This window comes from Podarcis melisellensis, assembly GCF_964234715.1.
Source record: "Podarcis melisellensis genome assembly, chromosome: 9".
Classification (NCBI taxonomy): Eukaryota; Metazoa; Chordata; class Lepidosauria; order Squamata; family Lacertidae; genus Podarcis; species Podarcis melisellensis.
This window is the reverse complement of record NC_138541.1, coordinates 56,942,061-56,960,451: the sequence shown is the minus strand read 5'-3', so window position 1 is coordinate 56,960,451 and position 18,391 is coordinate 56,942,061. Positions and strand designations below refer to the sequence as shown.

Genomic DNA, 18,391 nt, shown 5'->3' with positions numbered 1-18,391 from the left:
TAGGTACCGCTCTGGCGGGAAGGTAAACAGCGTTTCCGTGCGCTGCTCTGGTTCGCCAGAAGCGGCTTAGTCATGCTGCCCACATGACCTGGAAGCTGTATGCCGGCTCTCTCGGCCAGTAAAGCAAGATGAGCGCCGCAACCCCAGAGTCGGCCATGACTGGACCTAATGGTCAGGGGTCCCTTTAACTTTACCTTACCTATATTCTGACACTTTCGAGTCAATTACATCCCCCCATCCCCCCCAACCCAACTGACTTTCTAACTTCCAATTATAATTTCATCCGCATTTCTCTTCCCCCCCCCCGTCTACCTTTCCTTTTGCTTTGAGATTCTTTATCACTGTAAACAAGTTTCTAATTTTAACTGACAAACCTTTAAGCCTGTCCTGTTAGTGTTGTTAAGTGTTGACAACTCTGTTACCTACCTCCTCATTTCTCTTGCGGAACTGACCGGCAGACCTAAATTATGTTCCGACGGAAAGTTTTTCTGTTTCGTGTCTGAAACACGTGGGCTCTGTTTAGTTAATGACTGCTGATTCCACGTGACATCTGGAGAGAGAGATTCGAATTAGGCAAACACTTGCATAATAAAGGGGTTGTTCGACAGGGGACATTTCTGAATACACACCACACCCAAAAGAAAGAAATCATAAAGCTTTGAAAAAGACACATAGCTACATTGCTACGGTTGTCGAGCATGGAGAGGGTCGTTTTTTGAGCCTTTTGCACTTCCAGAAAACCTCTTTATTGAGCAATTTGTTTCCAGGGAGGTTACGGGACATTCCCTGAAGCAACTGTCATTCACATACACACCCAGAGCATTTCTCCTCACTTTCCTTATCACAAGGTGTCTGCCTTATTTTGCAAGCACGTTTGTTATGTACCAAATTCACTTTAAACGTGGAAGCTGAATTTCATGGTACGTGATTGAATTTCACAAGTGAAATAGCAACAAGAGTCTGGAAGCACTCTTATTGTGAAGGCTATGCTGAAAGTTCTCTGAAGATAATTTCTGAGCAGTGGTTTCTTTTTCTTTTAAACCCCGCATTGTATAAAGAGGTTGGATTCTGCACAAAACAACTCATAGTATCTTAATTCTTTCAGTCTCCTCTAAATGTAGCAATACATGCAATACCAGAAAGGAGGATAGTAGATTTTATTTTCACTGCAAACGTAGTTTCAAGTAGTTAGGAGAGAGTTGTTGTTTTGTAAAGAGATTTAAAATGCCTTCACGTACCCTGGCACAGTGGCAAAGTCATCTCAGTGGGCTGTAGACGTTCTGTCCTGGACATCTGTGGGTCCTGCTCATTTCCCCTCTGTTTACTGGTTCCTATATATTCTTCTTTATTTACAGTGCTGATAAACGTAAAACATAAAAAGGTAGGAACAATATGAGCAATTTCATAATCGCATTTGAAATTAGGCTTGTTGATGCCACAGCTACCCATTTGGGGAGACTCAGGTAGCTTTGATTTTGGCAGCACACTCTTCCTATGATAAAGTATTGCATTTGAGATGATATGAAAATCTGCTCGCTCTTAGCCCTGGCAGCAGCTGTTTTGTACATGAAAACCAACTAGTGATGTTATCAGGTTGAATCCTGACAAGGCAGAAGTACTGTTTTGGGGGGACAAGGGATAGGCTGGTATGATGGACTCCCTGGTCCTGAATGGGGACCAGGTGCACAGCCTGGGAGTCATTTTGGACTCACAGCTGTCCATGGAGGTGCAGGCTAATTCTCCATCCAGGGCAGCTGTCTACCAGCTCCATCTGGTATGCAGGATGAGACCCTACCTGCCCGCCGACTGTCTTGCCAGAGTGATGCATGCTCTAGTTATCTCCCGCTTGGACTACTGCAATGCGCTCTATGTAGGGCTACCTTAGAAGGTGACTTGGAAATAACAACTACAGTGGTACCTCAGGTTACATACGTTTCAGGTTACATACGCTTCAGGTTACAGACTCCGCTAACCCAGAAATAGTGCTTCAGGTTAAGAACTTTGCTTCAGGATGAGAACAGAAATCGTGCTCCGGCGGCGTGGCAGCAGCAGGAGGCCCCATTAGATAAAGTGGTGCTTCAGGTTAAGAACAGTTTCAGGTTAAGTACAGACCTCTGGAACGAATTAAGTATTTAACCTGAGGTACCACTGTAATCCAGAATGCGACAGCTAGACTGGTGACTGGGAGTGGCAGCCAAGACCATATAACACCGGTCCTGAAGGACCTACATTGGCTTGAACTACATTTCTGAGCACAATTCAAATTGTTGGTGCTGTCTTTTAAAGCCCTAAAAGGCCTTGATCTAGTATACCTGAAAGAGTGTCTCCATCCTCATCATTCAGCCTGGACACTGAGGTCCAGCTCTGAAGGCCTTCTGTCGGTTCCCTCCCTGCGAGAAGTGAGGTTACAGGGAAGCAGGCAGAGGGCCTTCTCGGTAGTGGCGCCTGCCCTGTGGAACACCCTCCCATCAGGTGTCAAGGAAATAAGCAACTATCTGACTTTTAGAAGGCATCTGAAGGCATCCCTGTTTAGGGAAGTTTTTAATGTTTAATGCTGTATTGTGTTTTAACATTCTGTCAGGAGCCACCCAGAATGGCTGGGGAAACCCAGCCAGATGCATGGGGTATAAATAATAAATTATTATTATTATTATTATTATTATTATTATTATTATTATTATTATTATTTCTAACGGCAAACATGTATGTGTCAATCTGTCCACAGAGCATCTTAGGATAGAGCAGTGACACTGAGCAAACATACATATCACAGGCTTCCTGTTTCCAGGCTTCTCTGTCATATCCAAAATAAAACTTCCATATCTGAAATAAGACTTCTGTATCTTCCCTAGTGGGAAGATGGCTCAAGCAGTTTGTGCATATATTCTTTTGGAAGAAACACCTGTGCAGGCACACCCCATTAAATGTTATTTCTTTTACACACCTCTTATTTTCCTTCCATGGTTCAGATTCTTTGCTTTTCGAAAAGGGCACACCATCTTGCTCAGAAAATAAATTCTTCCGAGTTCTATCTTCCTTTTGCTTATCTTCCTCTTCAGAGTAGCTCACGTCCACCATATTCTACAAAAAATAGAGATACAGACACTCATTTTTTTAAAAAAAAGAACAGCCTATTTATTTAACAAAGAAAAAACGGGGGAGGAAATTATTTAAAAGTACATTAAACTTTCAGGATTTGACAGAGATGGTAAAAAAAAAAGTCTTTAAAACTTTTTATCCCTTCACCTCCAACAAGTTGTGCCGTAGTGTTATAGTCTCATTTGATTTCACCCATTGAACAATGCCACACCACTGCCCCACCAAATCGCCCTCAAAGTCCAGCTATCTCAACATCCGAACTTGTTTGGCCAGCTTCTCATTTCAGACATAGCTATAAAATTCTTCCATCGCACATTCATCCTCAGCCTTCCAAAGATTCTTTCCTCAAAGAGAAGGCTAAATCCCAAGGCATTTTAATTCAATGCTGCTTTCAAAGCAGACACTGCGAGCAGATCCCTGAACTGCTGTGCTTGGCGGAGTTTGGATGACGCAGAGATCACACACACACACCCCGATCTGCCTCCTTTTTTTGCCACCCCATATTTCCCCCCTCGTTTCACCAGCAAACTCACCACAGTCCCATTTCCATCCTTCACAGAGGAAGACGTGGACAAGGGTTCCGCAGAGCTCGAAGTGACTGTGAATGGTACCACAGTGTCCTCAATGATCTTGCGTTCCTAAAGGAGAGGCAAGGATGTCGAAAGAACAAAATGGTGAAAGTTTGGCAACAAAACCCAGCTGCATCAGTAGGAAGCAGGCGATAGAAGACTCAAATGTGCCCTTTCCTGATTTTTCTCTGGGGAGGAACGGAATGCAGGGAAGAGGCACAGGGAAGAGGCTGGAAGTCAGATATCAATGGACATTTTATAAAATAATGTGTTTTAATAATAAATGTAGTAAAATAAAATTGGGCAGAAAAACAAAGGAAGTAACTCCTCTGGCTGGATCCCATCAAAGTCCAGCATTTATTTATTTATTTATTTATTTTAAATTGTTGCTGCTGAGAAATTTCCATAGATAGCAAAGGTACAGCATTTTGTTTCTAACAGCAGCCAATCTAATGCCTTTGGGAAGCTTACAAGTAAGGTAAGGGGATTCATTCTGATGTGTTTGCAAAGAGACTGGATGATACAGTGCTAAAACCCCACACTTCCCAGTGCACTTTCCTTATTGCAAAAAATCCGATCTTACGGGGAAGTGGGGTCATTGTGCAAAACCTCCCAGTCAACTCTTAACTGAACAACCTGTCAGTATGTGACTGAAACGCACCTGGAAATAGCAAGAGTCTGGCAACAAACCCAGTTTGGAAATAAACAACGCTGCTTTTTTTTAAAAAAGCTAGTGCCCAGATCATAAGAAGTCATAGTTCTGCTCTATTCCGTGCTGGTCAGGCTGCAAGTGGAGTTATGTGGCCAGTTCTGGGGTCACATTTTAAGGAGGACATTGGCCAACTGAAATGTGTCTAGGAAGAGGGTGACCAGGAAGATGAGCGGTTCAGAAACCATTTCGCGTGAGGAACCGCTAAAAGCGTTTGGTATATTTAGCTTGGAAAAAAGAAGGTTTGGTGAGCAGATGGTGGAGGAGAGCAGCTAAAGAGCTGGACTAGAACCAATGGCTGGAAAACTGCAGGGAAGTAGGTGCCGGCTAAACTGTAGGATAAACTTCTTAATAGGAAAAGCTGTTTAACGGCAGAACAGACTGCCTCAGTGTGGGAATGTCGAGGAAGGTAGGAGAGGATATATCGTGTTTTGATATTATCCCTCCTCACTCACGCTAGTGAGCGAACAGCAGAGCACATTCCCTTTGCAACTTATTGGAAGCAAGTTGATGAATCGTTATTATCCTTTAATTAAGCAATCCTGTCTGGCTTGTTCCTGGTAAGTTTCCCCTTCATTTCCCTCTTAAAATAATAACACAACACAGTCTTCTTTAAAAGTAAGAATAAAGTTTTACTCACATTCAGTTCACAGCAGTGATCTGAAGGCAAGCTTTATCTTGTGGTTACAGTGAAAAGAAGTCTGAGCTACATCTCAGCTTGTGGTCTCCATCCTTTGTGAAGGTTGAGCCATGCGCTGGCTAAGAGCCAGCAGAGCAAGAGTCCAAGAGAGAGATGGTTGCGTGGCCAACCCTTTTATCTGGTCAGCGAGGGTCACACCCATCTACCTGGTCACACACAGGGGAAGGAAGCTCCAGAGCAGGTATGACAGGAAGTCCTCCCTGTCTGGAGCCACATTCCTCTGTGTGTCCATTCTAGGCAACAGGAAAATGTTGTACTTGACTGCTCTCCCACAATCAGGAATGGTGGGATCTCCTTTACTGGAGAGGCTAAGGGCAGCCATCTGCCAGGGACGCTCTAGTTGCATCCTGTATTGCAGATCCTGCTTTAAGCAAGGAGTTAAGACTAGTTGACTTCTGAGGACCCCATGATTCTGGCAAAACAAACCACACACACACCAAAGAACAACCCAACCCAAGGACAAGGCAAATTAAACACTGTATTACAGCCACCATGATACAGGAACAGCCACATCAAAGCTGCGTCTCTGCCTTCGTACCTCCTCATAGTATTTCCGCTCCTCCTCTTCAACTTCCTTTTGAGCCTTTTCCCATTCTTCTTTCAACTTGTCCTGCTCTTTCTGATACCTTTCCTGCAGAGAGTTCCAACACAAGCTGTTAACTTGGGAATTACGGGAGGAGGGAAATTGTTTCCTCATCTAGGTCCAAAGAAGAGCTCCAAATGAATATTTATTTGGAAATGCAACTGCTCTTTGATCAGGAAAAGAAGAAGAAGCAAGACTTGCTAGAATCGAGGATTCCTTCAGAGCGAAAAAGCAATAAAAAAGATATTTGAAAAACCTTAAAATTTAACATAAAAAAACCCCCAGGAGTTGCTACCCTTCCTCTTCCATAATGCCTGGTTCACTTTTTGACATTTCATTTGCCTGCGTTAAAAGATTTGGAATGGAAGTTGGGGAAAATACACTACAATGGCACAATGAGGGACGAAGTTTATTGACTTACGCACTGAGGAAAGAGAAACACGGAAAAGGGAGGAAGCAGAAAAACTGATACAAGGAAGAACAGAGAAGGCGAAGGATATACAGGGTGAACATTGACTATTTGTTTCAGAAAGTTGCTTATCTGTTTGCTATGCATTCGGACATCCCATGATATTGTAAACAAATTTTACATGATGGTTCCTGAGATCACGTAGAAGGTTTTTGTCTATGTTTGGATAAAACGGGCTACTATTTGGAATCAAGATGGTGGACTGAACCTTTCAAAATTGCACTGATTTTAAGCTCTGATTTCAAAACTGGACTGATTTTTTTGTTTCTTTGTTTCTTAGAATTCCCAAGAAACTGTGGGTATGAGGGTGCTAGTATAGATGCAATAGTGGGTGATAAAGATGGTACTCAGGTATGAAAAAACTGAAAAGCTTTACTTTTCACAAAGTTTTAGTGCCTTAGTCCTTCCTCCTCCAATGACTATAACATCAGCTATAGTTCTATGAGATCTTTTGGTGTGGGCAAAGGATAAGACTCAGTGCTGTAAGGAAAATCATCTAACTTTTAGAAATACCCACTAAAATTAAAAAAGTGAAATCTCCCTAAGCTAGATAATATTTTTTCACAGTCCCTGGTTCAACCTTCAATTTTATATTCATCTCAAATCATAAGGCAGCATGGCTACGACATGTTTGATTAGCAGTGATCAAATTTTGATTGCTATCTGAAACAAAATCCATTCTCAGCCATAAAACAGAAGACATAGGAGGAGGAGGAGGGAGGGAGAGAAATAACAAAAAAATCCACTATACTTGGAAACATGGGATATACATTTTCATTTGGCTAGGTTTGCATCCGAGTTTAACTGAGGTTCATAGATATATTGACTTTGGCAGTAATCTAATCAGGATAAACTGCTGCCAGTAAAATTTTAATGAAAGATGAAGAACTATGTCAGCTTATAAGATAAACAGACAACGTATAAAGGTCTTAAGTGGAGAAGATGACAACTAGCCAAGTAGTTGATTGTTCTAGAGTGGAATTATTTCCTTTAAAATATACCCATTCTCAACGAATACCCATTTTCTGAATTAAAAAAGGAACCCTTCAAATCGTATTCACTTCCCAACAAATCCCTATGCCTAGCCTTTAAAATGTGTATCATTAAAATGCATATAATCAACACCACTATGTTGCACTTCTGCTGAGGGTTTTGTATGCTTTTCTCTTTCATGGAAAAATCTGGGAGCCAGTCAGGGTCTCTAGATGAATGGGGAGTCAAAGGATTATGTGAATAATAAGGACACGTGGCTCAGGTTTTAAGGAAAACTTCTCAACTGTGGAAAGGTAGGCTTGGGAGAAATTTCAGAAGGCATTACTCTCCTCGAAAACCAGGTAGAATACAAATATAATAAACAAATAAGGATGGGAGGTACCTGAAGTACACGCTCCTGTTCATGCTGCCATCGTTCTTGTCGCTTACGCTCTTCCTCTGGGTCCCAAGACCAGCAACCAAAGCGCTGAAATAAAGTTGAGGGATACCATTAAAGGCTAGGAATACATACCAGAAAACAAGAAGTTCCACGCTGCTTTCAACGTTTATTACTTTAAAACACACAGACACAACCAAATATATTCTGAAGATGTTTAAAATAGTCACACACACACCAAAAAAAGCCTGAAGCATTTTCTTTGGGAATAATTGGGTCAGAGGTCCACAAAATGTTGGTTAAACTGTTTATGTACGCCATGGCCAGAACTCTGTATGCACAGAAATGGAAAGAAGTGCAGTGGTACCTCGGCTGTCATACGCAATCTGTTCTGGAAGACAATTTGACTTCCGAAACGTTTGACAATCGAGGCGCAATGGGAGGTCAGCAAATTCCATTGAGAAAATGGAAAAACGCGCCTCGGAAGCCGTTCGACTTCCAAGGTACGTTTGAAAACAGAAGCATTCACTTCCGGGTTTTCGGCGTTCGGGTTCCAAATCATTCAGCTTCTGACATGCTTGAAAACCGAGGTTTCACTGTACCAACGGTAGAGGAGTGGACTTTGAAATTACTGGACTATGTGGAGATGGCGAAAATACGAGGAGAGGGGAAACCTCTCAAATATATTCATACATACACATCATCTCTATCCAGTAAGGGACAAGGAAAGTTCTACCTATGGAAGTTGGCTTCTGCGAGTGCAACCAGTGTGGGGACAAATATGCCCAGAATGCAATTTCCACTAGCCCCATTGTCACTGTTCAAGATGTGGACCCATATATGTCTACGTCAACAGAGGAGTGCTGGGACCAATCGACACAAATGCACCTTTGCATTTAATGCACAGATTTTTAAAAATGTAAACAGCATCAGTTGGGGGGGGGCAGCTGATAATAGGGTGAGAACAGGCACGGAGGGGGAAATATAATCCTTTCCTCCCTTGCTGTGTTCTTGCGGAAAATTCTTCCTCAGAAGGTGGTATTGTGAGAATACCCCATTGGTGACAATGCCCTGATCCCATTAATTCCCACTGATCCTATTTGCACTTTTAAAATAACTGCTTATTAAATGGAAAGATGCACTGAGTGCCACGTGTAGTTTGGCCATCAACAATATTTTTAAAAACTGTGTCTTAATTAGGGCTGGAGAAAGCATTCGACTTCTTTGTTTTCTTCTTTTGATCTGACACATTCCAAATGTTGTGCTTTCTAGGCACACAGAACAGAAGAAAAATGCAGAAAAGAATTAATTTAAGGCTTGGGCAAGCCAGCCACATAAGTAATTCACAATTAAGTCTGGGAACAAATAAAAAACCCATGTGATACTTTCACAAGAGAAAAAAAACCCCATAACTTACATTTGATTTGTCACTGTTCTCAGTACCAGCTGCATGGAGAGAAGAACAATTGCAATTAAAAATGCCAAAACGTAAGCTTATTTTTTATATGAAAGGCATCATTTATTTACATGTATTTTTACACCCTGCCCTCCAACCTTGAAAGGGTTTCCAACGCTAACAATTTAAAACCGACAAGTTAAAACTGCAGCCATTAACCTCAGATTTTGGCAGGTTCCTTGGGAAATATGTCCTCATCTCCCTGAATGGGCTTTTGCTTCCTTACAGCTCTCTTCCCCCCTTGCCCTCTCCCTCTTAGGGATGCTTGAGGATTTCACACTGCCTACACCAAAGGTCAGCAACCTTTTTCAGCCATGGACCGGTCCACCGTCTCTCAGACCATGTGGTGGGCCGGACTATATTTTGAAAAAAATAGTGAACGAATTCCTATGCCCCACAAATAACCCAGAGATGCATTTTTAATAAAAGCGCTCATTCTACTCATGTAAAAACATGCTGATTCCTGGATATATCCACAGGCCGGATTGAGCAGGCGATTGGGCCAGATCCGGCCCCCGGGTCTTAGGTTGCCTACCCCTGGCTTACACTATTAAGCAGGTCTTCAGTTTTCACCCTTCTCCAAAATTTGAAATGCAACTCTGAGCTCAAGACACATGCCGAAGTACATTTAAAAATCAGCATTTCAGGGTAACTGACATACCAAAAAAGTGTGACTCTTTCTGCAGGTTTCCCCTCACTTTCTAAATGTGCATATTGATGGAGAAATGCGAAAGAACAAAGGTGTGAATGAACTCATGAGAAACTGGCACAGGCTGAAAACTGACTTATTCATCTATCCCTATTTGCCCCAGGCCCAATGTGCTGCAGAATACCGTATTTTTCGCTCTATAAGACGCACTTTTCCCCCTCCAAAAATTAAGGGGAAATGTGTGTGCGTCTTATGGAGCGAATGCAGGCTCTATGGTTTCAGCGTTGCTTCAGGGATAGCCGCCCAAAGCGTCCACAGCACAGTGGGAGCTCCCACTGCATCCAGAGGTTTCGCGTTGTGGGAGCTCCCGCTGCGCTCCGGAGGCTTTGAGTTGCTTTCGCAACTGGAGAGGCGCTGCGCAGCTTTTCCTCTCTGAGCAGCACCCCTTCAGCGAAGCGGGAGGAGAAATGGAAGGGGCTCCTTTTCTCCTGCCGCTTCGCTGAAGGAGCGCTGCACAGAGAGGGAGAGATTTTTTTTTTCTTGTTCTCCCCCTCTAAAACTAGGTGCTTCTTATGGTCGGGTGCGTCCTATAGAGCGAAAAATATGGTAAGTGCCCTTTCCTCTGTGATCCTGTCACTCACTGAGCTTGGAGAGGACAGGTGATAGCAACAGCAAGTAAGGGGGATGAATAGCAAGGCCAATGCACTCAGGGTCAGAGGTAAGTCCCCTGCTTCGCAGTTGCCCAGTTCTGTCAATTGGTGACGCCAACCTCTTTAGGATGAACCCATGCAGAAAAAGATATCAAGAGTCTACAAATCTTTCCTTAATAATCTGCAACTTTTTAGAGAGAGAAACCCACTGAGAAAGCAGACAGACAGACCTTCCACCAACCTCTATGCAGATGGAAAAAGGACAGCATCAGCATTAAGTCAACTTTAGGTTCTAAGCTACTGCTGGCTACCAACAGCTACTGCTTTCTGGCCACATCTGAGTGCCACATGCTATCTAAGTTCTATTTCCCCCAACGCTGAGCCATGTGGGGAAAGGGAATATGTCACTCCAGCGCCACAGTTACCAAGAGAGCTCTTGCCATCTTTGGTGAGACGGTTTTGATCTCGACAGCTTCATGGTATTATGGAGTGAACTGACAAAGTAGATGGTGGCATTGCTCTGTTATACATCAAAGGCGAGCTCTTTGCCAACTACGCGACTGGGAAAGGCACTCTCTACGAAAGCAAGGAGGATGGGCAGAGATACTAGCTGTGGACACGTTCTAGAAGACACCTATGCGGCGTAGCAAGAAGGCAGGCAGCCGCATCTGAGGCCGACACTTTACCTGACTGTGAGAAAAATTGGTAGCGCCTCCAGGAGTTCCGAACCTTAAGCGGAACGCTGGGGCTGTTGGGTGACTCTAGAGTGGACGGCAGGCCAGGCGGGGGGGAAACAGAACAAAACAAAAGACACAACACTGTGAAAGGTAAGCAGATACCAGAGAGCAGCCAAGAGACTCAGGAAGATGATTAACAAATCTTGTGAAAGTGGGCTGGTTGGTTCTAGCTTCCCATGGAGAACAAGCTGCCCCAGGGAAGATGGAGCGAGCATTCTGGAGGCCAGAATCTGAACCAAGGGCTTCAAGTTACAGGAAAGGAGATTCCAGCTAAATATCAGGAATAACCTTCTGACAGCAAGAGCTGTTTCACAGTGGAACAGACTCCCACGAGAGGTGGTGGACTCTCCTTCCTTGGAGGTTTTTAAGCAGAGGTTGGATGGCCCTACTCGAGTGTAGGCTCAACTCCTGACACACCTGTCATGTATTTGAGATTCCTGCATTGCAGGGGGTTGGACTCGATGACCCTCAGGGTCCCTTCCAACTCGACAATTCCATGATTCCATGTTTGAAAGCAACTAGAAAATGGCAAAACTAATACTATTCTAGTGCAACATGTATCCTTGATGTGTTACTCTCATGGTTGTTTTGAATGTGATTTGGCTGCTTTACTTATATTTCGTAGCCCGTCTTAGGCCCAGAATGATGGGAGAAAATGAAGGGGCAGAATGAAGACTGAACAAATAATAAATAAACAAATGGTTTCCATGGTGCTTCTTGTCAAGGGTCTGAAGGCACTCTACAGTCCCTGTTCGCCCAGTACTTCAGTCTACAGAAGTCTCCTCCTCCCACCTGCCTGCTGTCAGTGAAGGAACGGTCCTAGGAAAAGGTATCAGCCTTTTCCAGGGACAGTCCTCACACTACAGGTTGCCTGTTCTGCTTCTGAATAGAGGTTAAGAATACCAGAGCAAGGGTGAGGTTCGTTCAGTGCCTCCAGACTGCTGGAAGATCACAATCCCATTGTGATTCAGCTTTATTCTGCCATTGCCAACCATGGGAGAAGTCTACTTGGGGACATAAGGAACACCAACTCCTTTCTTCATGAATGCCAGCAAGCAAGTGAACCAACCAAGAAGACCTCAGTTAACTGTAGTTTCCCCCTCAAACTCAGAAATTATCGTAAAGAGTTTTAGAACAAGCCAACTTCAAAACTTGTCTTGTGATCCTGGCTTGTTCTGAAACTATAAACCATGGTTTCCCCAGTTTGGATGAAAAATAAAACTGTGGTTAGCGGAAGACTTCCTGGTTTGTTTGCTCCTGACATGGAGAGGGGAATGAAGAGGTTGTGCGTGTGGTCAAAAGACCTGCCATAACTTGTATTATTATTTTTTAAAGCAAAAGTATGATGTTACAGACTTGTCCTCTACCCCTCTGGCAAATGTTCAAGGATGCACTGAGACCACCCCCCTAATTTTTCCTCCCTCCCCACTTCCTGTTTCGTTTACCTTGTGGGGCAGAATTCTGCAAAACCACTTGGCTCCTCTCGGGGATTATCTTCAAAAGTGGAAATATGATGCCTCCATCTTGCACAGGGGCTTCCAAAGTCTCTACCTAGGCCAATTTTTGAAGACTAGAATCAGTTCTAAGACAACAAAATAGAATACAAAATATAGACCCTCCTTTTTAGCACTGCCTATCGATGGATTTCTTAGCTGCACTAATTAAACAGTCTAGGCTGTATCAGGTAAGCAGGATATTCTGCCTAACTTGCATTTATTTATTACGGAATATATGGCTTGCTTTTTCTAACCAAACAGATGCACCGAAGTGGCTGGAAGTCCTAAAGACATACACATGGAAATCACAAAAGAGCTTGTCTGAATAGAATTGCTTTAATTTGTTTATGAAAACAAATGAGGACATCTAAACATTATTATTTTTTTGCTTGTTTGTTTGCACTGGCTGACATAATTCACAATGCATTTTCCCTTATCACCTCCTTCCTGTGTAGTTACAGTCCTACCTCTGTCCGAACAGGAATATATTAGACTAAATTCCTGGCTCTGCAGATGCATAAATGAAGCTTGCTTTTTAATCTTCTAAATCTATTTGCAAGCTAGAACTGACTAACAGAAAATTCTTCTTTCCCTTTTTGTGCGAACACTTTCCCATGAGGGTACACATCTCCTCGTGGGAAAGATAAGCACATTCCAGCTTCACATGGTGGAAATGCAAAACGAAAACCAGCTGTGTATCTTGCATTTTGCCGGTCAGTCTAGACAAGATGCAAAATGTGTCATTAGGAACTATTCCGTACTCTCAAAAAAATTAATAATAGCTATGTATGGGCCCTATTCTCTAGCGGCAGCTAGACTGGTGACTGGAAGTGGCCACCGGGACCATATAACACCAGTCGTAGGATCTACACAGTCGTAGGAGCCAGTGTGGTGTAGTGGTTAAGAGCGATAGACTTGTAATCTGGGAAACTGGGTTCGCTTCCCCACTCCTCCACATGCAGCTGCTGGGTGACCTTGGGCCTGTCACACTTCTCTGAAGTCTCTCAGCATCACTCACCTCACAGAGTGTTTGTTGTGGGGGAGGAAGGGAAAGGAGAATGTTAGCTGCTTTGAGACTCCTTCGGGTAGTGATAAAGCAGGATATCAAATCCAAACTCTTCTTCTTCTTACACTGGCTCCCAGTACGTTTCCAAGCACAATTCAAAGTGTTGGTGCTGACCTTTAAAGCCCTAAATGGCCTCAGCTCAGTATACCCGAAGGAGCATCTCCACCTCCATCCTTCAGCCTGAACACTGAGGTCTGGCTCCGAGGGCCTTCTGGCCGTTCCCTCACTGAGAGAAGTGGAGTTACAGGGAACCAGGCAGAGGGCCTTTCTCAGCAGTGGTGCCCTCCCTGTGCAACACCCTCCCATCAGGTGTCAAGGAGATAAAGAACTACACAACTTTTAGAAGACACCTGAAGGCAGCCCTTTATCAGGAAGTTTTTAAAGTTTGACATTTTATTAGGTTTTTCTATGTGTTGGACGCTGCCCAGAGTGGCTGCAGCAATCCAGCCAGATGGGTGGGATATTGTTGTTGTTGTTGTTGTTGTTGTTGTTGTTGTTGTTGTTGTTGTTGTTATTGCAGTGTGTGGCAAGGGAAAGTTTCCCTCATTTGTATTGTTGAAGAGCAGTGAAACTGAAGGGGCAGCGCTGCTTGGTCTGCTGTTCTCATCTTGATGAAAACCATCCTTGGGATGCTATTAGCACAGAAAAGAAGAATATGTTTTCAGACTAATAGCAGAGTGCAGAAGGAGGGATTTTTATTGGGATTATGGCATTGGACAGAAGAATTGACCCTCTCAGTGAAAATCAGCTCCCTCATGCCTGTTATCTGATAGAAAATAATACCCTGATGTAGTTTTTAACCGATGCATTGAGCCTCATGTCTAGCATCATCCTCAACCGTAGCTTTTAGTGCATCACACTACCTTCTGGATAACTGGTGCTTCTACATCCTTCAGTTGCCCCCTTTCAAGTTTCTTCGGCTCCTCATTTGAGCCCATTTCCTTGCGATGATTACTGAGGGAAGAGTTCGTGACGGAAGAGAACTCCGCCACGGCCACAGTAGGGCTGGCACGGGAAACGGTTGTGCTGAATTCTTTGTGGTCTGAAGCAGGATTGGGGGAACAAGGGAAAAGCAAACAAAAAAATCAATCAGGACGATTAAATAAGAAAGAGAAGTGCAGCCTCGTGTGAAGAATGTTGAAAATGTTATCCAATAAAAAGGCACACAGAAAATATATTCAGAAACGTTTCTCTGAGCATATACTGTTGCTTTGTTTTAATTCTCATTTTATGTAACTGTTGCATGTCATATGTCTAAGTGTGTGTGTTTGTGTGTGTGTGTGTGTGTGTGTAGACAAAGAGAAGAAGAAAAATGTAGACGATGGCCACTATTTATAGAAAGCAGAAAGAATAAACAGGCCCACAATTTTTAGCCAGTTACAAACAGTGCTTTTTTTTCTAAAAAAAAAATGTTTAGGGTACTCTCATTTTCCTCCTCATACTGAAATACTGTCCCTCAATGAGGCCAAACTTAGATTCACAAAAGGTTTAGGGCTATGCGTACCCCTTTGTCCCCACCCCCAGGAAAAAAAGCACTGGTTTGAAATAGGAAGCTGACCAAAGTGATGCCCCAAACTATTGGACAATACACTCAAAAGATGCAGTATAACTTTAATATAAATACTTTTGCAGCATCTAAAAGGAGGCATTCTACCTGCTCTCACATAGAAAGGAATGCCTCTCCTAAGATGGTGCCCATTACAAAACATACCTGTAAAGGATAAAAACAAAATATTGCATGCCTCTTCCTTCAAAATTTATTGATTTATCCACACATGCATAGCTTTAATAATTAAAAAGCTAATAACTAATTTAAATTTTGTTCCCATTTCCCCCCACTCTTAATTTCAGGGTCGTGGGTTCAAGCTCCACATTGGGCAAAATATTCCTGAACTGCAGGGGGTTGGACTAGATGACCCTGGTGGTCCCTTCCAACTCGACCGTTTTATGGTACTTCTATGATACCTGGAGGGCATCATACTGTTGACCTGCTGTTGAAAGTAATGTGGGTTTTTTAAATCAAGTTTTATGCGTTATATACTTTCCAAGTTATTTTTGATGCTTTTATTTTGAAAAACATCGTAACCCATCAAAAGCCTTTTAAAACCCAGGCAAAAACAAACACGATGTTCACAGCTGTAAACTGCTTAATTACAAGTTAGCTTTCTTTAACCTCTAGAGGGCACTGTATATGTATGTGTACAGACAAAAAGCCCTTACAGTATAATATTCCTTAAAGCAACGAACCTGGAGATAGTCTTCCCGAATCGGTTTTCTCGTTTTGGTTGATTGATTTAGCTTCTTCCGTCAAGGTGCCCTGCAGAGAACATTTATATTACTGTCGATCCACAGGCAGAACAAATACAAAATTGCAAATGGAAATGAAGAAAACATCAAACTTTTGGCCCATTCCGCGTAATTAACATTGGGTCTCCTATTCTCCCCATGGGCCCCCCAAATCTGCTCTGTAAGGGTTGCCCAGTTCCCAGAGCTGAATTTGAGGGTTCCTTGCACTGTGCGCATGGAAGTCTGTTGCATCAGCAGAACTGTGGTGTTGGATATGGCCCAGCTGGTGGGATCTGCTGACAAATAAGCTGCCATGTGGCTGGGGAAGCATTTAAAATAATAATAATAATAATAATTTATTATTTATACCCCGCCCATCTGGCTGGGTTTCCTCAGCCACTCTGGGCAGCTTCCAACAGAACACTAAAATACAATAACCTATTAAATATTAAAAGCCTCCCTAAACAGGGCTGCCTTCAGATGTCTTCTAAAGGTTTGGTAGTTATTTTTCTCTTTGACATCTGGTGGGAGGGCATTCCACAGGGCGGGTGCCACTACCAAGAAGGCCCTCTGCCTGGTTCCCTGTAACTTGGCTTCTCGTAGCGAGGGAACCGTCAGAAGGCCCTCGGCGCTGGACCTCAGTGTCCGGGCAGAACGATGGGGGTGGAGACGCTCCTTCAGGTATACTGGGCTAAGGCCATTTAGGGCTTTAAAGGAAAGCACCAACACTTTGTATTGTGCTCGGAAACGTACTGGGAGCCAATGTAGGTCTTTCAAGATAGGTGTTATGTGGTCTTGGCAGCCGCTCCCAGTCACCAGTCTAGCTGCCACATTCTGGATTAGTTGTAGTTTCCGGGTCACCTTCAAAGGAAGCCCCACGTAGAGTGCATTGCAGTAGTCCAAGCGAGAGATAACTAGAGCATGCACCACTCTGGTGAGGCAGTCTGCGGGGAGATAGGGTCTCAGCCTGTGTACCAGATGGAGCTGATAAACAGCTGCCCTGGACACTGAATTGACCTGTGCCTCCATGGACAGCTGTGAGTCCAGACTGACTCCCAGGCTGCACACCAGGTCCTTCAGGGGCACAGTTACCCCATTCAGGACCAGGGAGTCCTCCACACTCACCCGCCTCCTGTCCCCCAAAAACAGTAGTGGCATGCAGTGTTGTTGTTTTTTGCAGGGAAACAGGGACAGAGGAGCCAACTTGCTGGGGCAATGGGAGGAGTGATGTCATGACCTCCTGGCACGTGTGCCAAGATCTCGCCTCCCTCCTTAAGCCTGGCAGAAGCTTCCCTTTGGGAAGGAGGCGCCAGGCATTAATGCTTTAATACTCTAATTTACTAGGGAGCCTAGGACTTGCCGATCAGAAGGTCGGTGGTTCAAATCCCCGCAACGGGGTGAGCTCCTGTTGCTCGGTCCCAGCTCCTGCCAACCTAGCAGTTCGAAAGCACATCAAAATGCAAGTAGATAAATAGGTACCGCTCCAGCGGGAATGTAAACGGCGTTTCTGTGCGTTGCTCTGGTTCGCCAGAAGCGGCTTAGTCATGCTGGCCACATGACCTGTACACCGGCTCCCTCGGCCAATAAAGCGAGATGAGCGCCGCAACCCCAGAGTCGGTCACGACTGGACCTAATGGTCAGGGGTCCCTTTACCTTTACCTTTACTCCAATTTACTGGGAACATTCACGGGACTAGCCAAGTTCCTAGTCCACTGATGGCACACTATTGGTTTGAAGGACACCTGAAATGTACTGTAAAAGAGAGACTGAAAGTGGGTCGATCACCATTGCAAAGCACGGCCAATCTGATGGCACGGTCCTTACCGTCTGCGCTCTGTCTTTGCTGTGCTCAATGAGCCGCTTTAGAACGAGCTCGGTGCTAGGGCTGTTTTGTTCCCCCTCCACTGAGGAACCGTCCACCACACTGTTGGACTTTGGCGACCGGCTTGGCGAAGGGGCAAATATTAACGTTGTGCATTCTCTCTCTCGTTCCTCTTCCACTCCGTTGACAGCTTCTCCGTTCATGCTGACTTTTCCATCCACCTGCAGGGTACAGTTTCAAAAACCACATGGGTAACATAAAACTGAGAGGCCCCAAGGCAAGGTGTATTATTTCTCAGCGGAAAGAAGTGAAAATTCTTTTTGTGGCCTCAAGTGTTTCTGGCGCAGTGAAGCAGACTTTTAGGGTGCCGTTCCCGCCAGCGTTACAGCAACAGCACGCAAGCCATTTGAGTTAGTGCAACTCCACGTGCGATTATTCTTTCCCAGACACTTCTGATTCTCTCTTTCCTCCCTTGCTCTCTCCTCTGTTGTCTTCCCCTCTTGTAAAATCTACATTTTAAGCCAGGGGTCAGCAAACTTTTTCAGAAGGGGGCTGGTCCACTGTCCCTCAAACCTTGTGGGGGGCCGGACTATATTTTTTGGGGGGGAGAACAAATCCCTATGCCCCACAAATAACCCAGAGATGCATTTTAAATAAAAGGACACATTCATGTAAAAACACGCTGATTCCCGGACTATCCACGTGCCAGATTTAAAAGGCGACTGGGCCGG

At 44.1% G+C, this 18,391-nt stretch overlaps 1 protein-coding gene across 11 annotated transcripts in view; it reads right to left on the bottom strand.

Annotated features, from left to right (window-relative positions):
• Positions 1 to 18,391, bottom strand: part of LIMCH1 (LIM and calponin homology domains 1) — a 209,986-nt gene that overhangs the window by 12,852 nt on the left and 178,743 nt on the right. For 10 of the 11 annotated variants that reach the window (XM_081924305.1, XM_081924309.1, XM_081924310.1 and 7 more), the window contains 11 exons: positions 17,663 to 17,881; positions 15,800 to 15,869; positions 14,416 to 14,594; positions 12,436 to 12,541; positions 8,916 to 8,944; positions 7,505 to 7,588; positions 5,616 to 5,708; positions 3,633 to 3,737; positions 2,945 to 3,081; positions 1,239 to 1,357; positions 427 to 550 (listed from right to left, as the gene is read on the bottom strand). In XM_081924305.1, the coding sequence (XP_081780431.1) occupies positions 427 to 550; positions 1,239 to 1,357; positions 2,945 to 3,081; positions 3,633 to 3,737; positions 5,616 to 5,708; positions 7,505 to 7,588; positions 8,916 to 8,944; positions 12,436 to 12,541; positions 14,416 to 14,594; positions 15,800 to 15,869; positions 17,663 to 17,881 (1,265 nt within the window). The remainder of the gene's footprint in view (positions 1 to 426; positions 551 to 1,238; positions 1,358 to 2,944; positions 3,082 to 3,632; positions 3,738 to 5,615; positions 5,709 to 7,504; positions 7,589 to 8,915; positions 8,945 to 12,435; positions 12,542 to 14,415; positions 14,595 to 15,799; positions 15,870 to 17,662; positions 17,882 to 18,391) is intronic. The other variant, XM_081924311.1, reaches the window with a different exon arrangement.